General features: G+C 39.0%; 1 protein-coding gene across 1 annotated transcript; it reads right to left on the bottom strand.

The window, feature by feature from the left end:
• Window positions 1-1,507: 1,507 nt before the first annotated feature.
• On the bottom strand, window positions 1,508-4,107 carry LOC111328906 (alpha-2C adrenergic receptor-like). Its single transcript, XM_088758901.1, has 2 exons — window positions 3,183-4,107; window positions 1,508-3,133 (listed from the first exon to the last, which is right to left on the bottom strand). The coding sequence occupies exons 1-2, from the start codon at window positions 3,666-3,668 to the stop codon at window positions 2,780-2,782; spliced, it is 840 nt and encodes a 279-aa protein (XP_088615027.1). The 5' UTR covers window positions 3,669-4,107; the 3' UTR covers window positions 1,508-2,779.
• Window positions 4,108-6,387: the final 2,280 nt, after the last annotated feature.

Genomic DNA, 6,387 nt, shown 5'->3' with positions numbered 1-6,387 from the left:
ATCACTGCAATTTGGTGTAAGTGGCGCTGTCAGTTAGCTTTTACCCACCCAAAAGCCTGACGTTTCCGCTAAATCGGAACATGCTTTATTGAACTTGCAGTGAAATGTTTATCAAAGTAGAAGTAAAGTGCATCTGTTGTCCAAAAAAAAAGGGAGATCTTAATACTTCCCTGCCAGTATTGTAATATTTACAAAACAAAGTTAAGTGATGAATAATATAAATTCAGCATGCATTTGAATTTCTAGGAATTGACCAAGATAGGTAGGTCCTTGTATACATGGAGGTATGCAGTTTATGGTAATTCTCGCGCCCAAGTGGTAGCGATGAACATTGTTGTAAAAAATAGGGATACACTGTTTAAATTATTGTACAGCCACGCTCGTAAAGTTAACATGCATGCCCAACATGATTTACCTTTATCTTGAAGTTTCTTCGAGAACTGACTGCTTGGCTTTTTCTAAGTCGCGAAACAAATGTTTCCTCCCTTCCTTGAGCTACTTAAAACAAGGGGCTAACGAAACGCCCCTCAACGAACTCGTCTTTTTTGTGGTGACATGTGCGAGCTACATTTACACACGGAAGTGTCATATCCGTTTACATTTCGAGCTTTTAGAGTGGTAATGACCTTAAAGTTAATTTTGAAAGTCCGGACTTGAGAAAAATTTTTTCCTATGGAGGCTTTTGCATGAATACACATTGTGTGAGCGAGTGTGTGCATTAGATGAGATTTTCATCCAAGTCACGATCGGGAACAGAAGATACCCGAAAGGTATCTATACACAGTTTCCATGATATTTTTTTTCGAGCCGGAAATTAATGGTTCAAAATAACATCTTTTGAAAATTTATTAAAAATTACATTGAAAAGATTCATATTAGTTCAGACGAAGGTTTTTTCGGTTGTGCGATTGCGTCCAACGCCTCTCTCTTCTTAGGATTTCATGAACTACTAATCTATCATTGAGACTGAATTACAAATTTCACTACTGTTCGCTCTTAAAGATTGGTTTGAACGAGAACTACATGGAGAGCACTCGCTGATAAGGAGGCTCTTAATCTTCCTATGTGAGATATGAATTAGGACCAATCTTTGAGGCGGAAGTCTCGATTTTTTCTTTTTTATCTTTCGTGTTTAATCGGACCAGGTTTTATCTAAAAGATAATTAAAAATGGAAAGAAAAAATGGAAGCTGACAAATATTAATCTACGTTAACAATTACTTTTGTGAAAGGTATACTGAGGAGCCTTGAAGTGTCAACCGTCTAATCAGTAGCGATCAGGTCGGAACAGGAATCATTAAAAACTTTCCATGCTATTATCTATCCAGCGCTAATTGAATTTAGAGGCAGTCAATCATGTTCAAAATTATTTTCGTCGCAATATTGGATGGAAAAAGAAACAAACATTTCGGGCGTTAATGCTCATATTTTAATCTGAAATCTTGAACATTTTCATTTTCAGAGGCGAATATTTTGAATCAGGATCTCGTCTTCGCGGATCTAGTTTACACCGATAACATGTTAGCTGCATTTTATTCTGATGTCGAATGTATAACTTTCTAGGAATGAGACAATTAAGGGTGTGTTTCTTTACTAAAATTCAAATCTAGTTCGTCACCTGCATCTGAACGGAGGCACTCATGGTTTCCAGGGGTCCAAAGGAAGATCAACAATCGTCAGTTTCTTCATCTCAACCGGTCTCCTTTATCATTGAGATGTGGCAGAACATGACAGGTAGCCAAGAACTTGTCAAGAGCAAGTACGCCGGGTATGCCGAGAAATGCAGAAATGAATACGAGAGATATCTGTGCTGTTCTAGGGGATGATTTTTTTTCAATTTTTCTGAAGTAGTCGTCAAGAATGAAATCAAAGAAAAATTGTATCCTTGGAAGGTGTTTTCGGTTTTCGGTGGCCAACTATTTTCGCCGGCATATCGTGAGCTGGTTTTCGGAGATAATAAATTTTCTTGATACATCGTTTTTTTCCTCAACGAAAAATCTTAATTAATTTTAATAAAGAAACCTACCCTTATATTTTTTTTTCCTTTCGTTGCCTCACGTTTAAACAGGTAAGGACCATTTTGCAGGCGAGGAAAAAAACATTAGGAAAAATGCTTTTGGCTCATTAACGTTTCAATTTCAGAGTTTCCTTAAAGGATCCCTTCCAACCACAATACCCTGCGCGCATCTATTATTGTTTTGATGCCTAGTCAAATAGAAAGAACAATAAATTTTGAACGCGATTGAGGAAATTCAAGACCTCAGTGAGGCAAATGTACTCGGATGAACGAGGATTTCTTTCCACTTCACGACTTGTCCAATACCGGATGGCAGAGAAAATGGCGGATTTCACATATCGCGCGCGCAATGTATTTTGGTTGGAAGGGATCCTTTAAAGACCGTTTTCTTACGACAACTGGAAGCCCAAATCTCGCGAAGAATACGTATCTAACAAAACACTTCTCAGTATATCGAATTTACAGCATGACTGATATTACGAAATGAAAATCATGGGAAAAAAAGCGCGATGTAAATAATCGATTACTAGGTCAGAGAAAAACACGCTTTTCTATGGCCACCGGTACTAGGTGTCATTCATCTCTGGTGTTTCACTGTCGATTTTATGCCGCGGGCGAAAAAAAATCCTGGACGATCGATCACTTTCAAGTGAAGGTTCGTGGGCGAAGTGTGACTTAAATAACTAATTACCCGCGTATTCAGTGAGCTGACGACAAAGAGAAACTCCCCAATGTAATCCTTAGCAGTTCTCATCATCTTGAACTAGTTTTCTTTGCAGAAGAGTTTTCTTATTTCTTTCCTGATGTCTTTCTTCAAAAAAGCGTAGACGAGTGGATTCACCGCAGAGTTAAGAACAAAGAGTAAAGTGAGGACCTGTGCTACTTTCTTGGAGGATTTCGTGGAGAGATTGCAAGAGAAAGTGAGGCACATAAGCAAGCAGTTTGCCACAATGTAACATCCCAGGAAAAACAAGATGAGAGCAATGATAAAGCGAGCGGTTTTGTGTTTCCTGTGTCGACGAATTGCTACAGACTGAAGCTGAAGTTCTATGGCAGTTGACTGGTGTGATTGTGCACGAGCCACTGTTAAGACTCGAACAACAGCATACAAGAGGAGCATGCAGGATGCAGGATGCAGGATGCAGGATGCAGGATGCAGGATGCAGGATGCAGGATGTTAAGTCGAAGGCAGAGACACCTGTTAATCGTAGAGCTTTCAGTGCAGTCTCTGAAGCTGTAACGTACATTCCGACAAAAAGTGCGAGCGAAATTATAAATGGAGTTAGCCATGCTATCATGATAACTTTTTCGGGTCGTCTATTGGTCATAGATGCATTGTACTTGAACGGATAAACGATGGCGACATAGCGATCCCTAGTCAATGCACAAAGATTTGTGACCGAAGCGTGAATAGCGAACCAAAACAGTGCCATTTCTATCCTTGTGTGGCACGCCATTAATTTGTTGCAAATATAACCCGATGGGAAAACGATCACTGCAACCACAAAATCAGCCAATGCCAGGGAAAGAACGAACCAGTTGGCAGAGGAGTGAAGTCGACGATTTTTTACGATAAGAATGACTACAAAGCCGTTTCCTATCGCTGTGGCGACTGAAAGAAACCAACCAATGGAACCGAGAAAAGCTTCCATTTGAAATCCTGGAAAAATTGCTAATACGACTACCTAATTAAAGATCCATTTATCAAATCCTGAGTCCAATATCGTCCTCTCGGTCCTTGCCAGTGTTTAAATCTATAACGTCTTAAATGTATTTAGAGATATCAACAGCGAAAACGAGGGAGAAGTTGTTGTTTTCCTCATCCTCTGAGAGGATCATATCAGGAAGCGGGCTTACAAATCGGATGACAGTTAAGTCCACCAAAACTTCATTGCATTGCAAATCAGTAGGTCGATCGAACGTTTTAAGTCCCCTTTGATATTTACTTAGTGCAGTGCTATGATGGTAACTCGAGAGTTTTTCTTGTGGTGCCTCTTGTCACAGATTTTTGCGGCTGAATTAACTAAAGACAAAATATATCACGAACTAATTTCGAAAACGAAGAAATTTCAGTGCAAACATTATTGCCTGAAGATGAAATTAAAACTCAAGAAATGCAGATTGTTTATATCCTTTGTTGGGGAACTTGTCTATTTAGTGGTACCTAGTACATTCTCATTAATGCTAACAAATCTACTCTTTGTTTTATTTTGTCGTCCCGCGAACATCATCCAATGAAAATTGCCACGAAGAAAAGTTTGACCCCTATAATGACCGCGTGATATCATGACAAGGAGAATTATCAACCTATCTTAACTCACTCTTGAATATAAAGCGCAATGTTTTTTTTTTTTTTTTTTTTTCTGGTCCAAAAACTTTCAATAACTTCAAAGAAGCATTGCCGTCTGCCATCAATCACATTTTTGGGACAATACGTTTCTCGCATTGTTTGTCAAGATTTCCTTAATTTCGGAAAAAAATGTGAAAAACAATTTTGTTTGCATCTTGTTTTAGAATAGAGAGATAAGTTGACGTACACCTGCTTGGTTTGCGAAATATTCACCATAGCCAAAACTTCGCCACAATATTGGATGATTTGTCTTTAACTATGTAATACCAATAATCAAACTCTATTAGAAAATACCTTTCCAAATTTTTTCCTAAAAAGAAAAATAAAAATAAATGTACTTACCACTCAAAATGTAGACACGATGAACATGGTTTGTGGTGGAAGTCGACTTATGCCCTCAACACACGCCGTTGTGTTTTCATCATTACTATGAATTAAAAAATGCTCGCCGGTATTTTGCTTGGAAACGCTCTCTTCTGTTTATGAAATGTATTCCGCGTTAATTGAAATTAAAAAAGAGAAAAAAGGAAAAAAAAAGGAATCGCTTTCAAACGCGCTACTATGGGTTTCGAGCGGACACGGTCGTGTTTCTGCGTTGTATGTTACTAGGAAACTGAGTCAATAAATATGATATCTTATTGAGATGCAATGAATACATGAAGTTCATATATTTTGAACTGCGGTATTAGATACGTGTGATGTGCGATCCTCGCAGTAGATAGCGCTATTTATGCAATAGCGAAAATCAGACCTGAACAAAATCAGGCCTGATTTTTTTCGGGTCTGATTTCCGCTATTGCATAAATAGCGCTATCTACTGCGAGGATCGCACATCACACGTATCTAATACAGCAGTTCAAAATATATGAACTTCATATATTCATTGCATCTCATTTATCACTTTCACGGGTTTATTACGAATCAACTTAACGGCCTGCTCCCAGTTGGCTTGTTAGCTCAATTGGTAGAGCGCTGCACTAGTATCGCAGAGGTCAGTGGTTCGAGTCCCGCACAGGCTTGATTTTTTTCAGGTCTGATTTTCGCTATTGCATAAATAGCGCTATCTACTGCGAGGATCGCACATCACACATGATGTCTTATTACACGACTCGGGCAGTCAGAGGGCCAATAACTAAAATCAACCAATAAAAATGCTCTATTGCCGGTCAATATTCTCTAAGTATTGGACCGGGCATTGTCCCGAATGGTCCCGAATGATACCGCACTAGTGTCCCTTTGAACTTCAGTCGTATAATAAATCTCTTATTAACCAAGCTTGCTCGGGACCGTACTGGGAGAATATCGGCCCTCGGTCTTTTTGTACGGACCGAGCTGCGCTCGGTCCACACTGTCAAGACCTCGGGCCGATATTCTCCCAGTACGGGCCTCGCGCTTGGTTAATAAGATATATTTATAGGTGCATAATGCACTTGACATAATATCGTTCGGATATTACCACAAGTTGTCATCACGTTTATCTTGTGGCTATATTTCTAACTGCTTCATTCAATTATGATTTTGATGGCATATTTCAGAATGAAAAGCTGAATTGTCAATCAGTTCTTGTTATTTTGCTCGTCAACATTTTCGGCACTGGCAGACATGCGAGAAAAGTTTGATAGAATTTTCTGAATAAATGTCTCAGCGAAATGATTAATTTTTTTTTAATAGGACAATCTCTCCTAACTGGTTACGTCGTTCACTTTAGGTTCCTTCGCACAGGATTTTCTCCACGACTTTCCTCTTTCCCTGTAACATGTCCTGTCCGTAAAGCAAGATTCACTAAAGGATTCAGAACCGAGAATAAACAAGGCCATGCTCTTTAATCAGGCATCTCTGAAGTGTGACTGGCATAACTGAATGATTTATTTACCGCCACTATGCATACTGAAAAAAAGAAAAACAGCAACAACGACAACAACAGCGAAAAAAGTGTTCTCTTACAGCAAACCTGATGCTCGCTGTAACGCTTTGTCGTGTTTCACTCTGTATTCTTTGGGTTGCATGTTGACGAAAACATT

Source organism: Stylophora pistillata, chromosome 4 (genome assembly GCF_964205215.1).
Source record: "Stylophora pistillata chromosome 4, jaStyPist1.2, whole genome shotgun sequence".
NCBI classification, from domain to species: domain Eukaryota; kingdom Metazoa; phylum Cnidaria; class Anthozoa; order Scleractinia; family Pocilloporidae; genus Stylophora; species Stylophora pistillata.
Note: the sequence above shows the minus strand (reverse complement) of the source record. Positions and strands in the feature narration are given on the sequence as shown.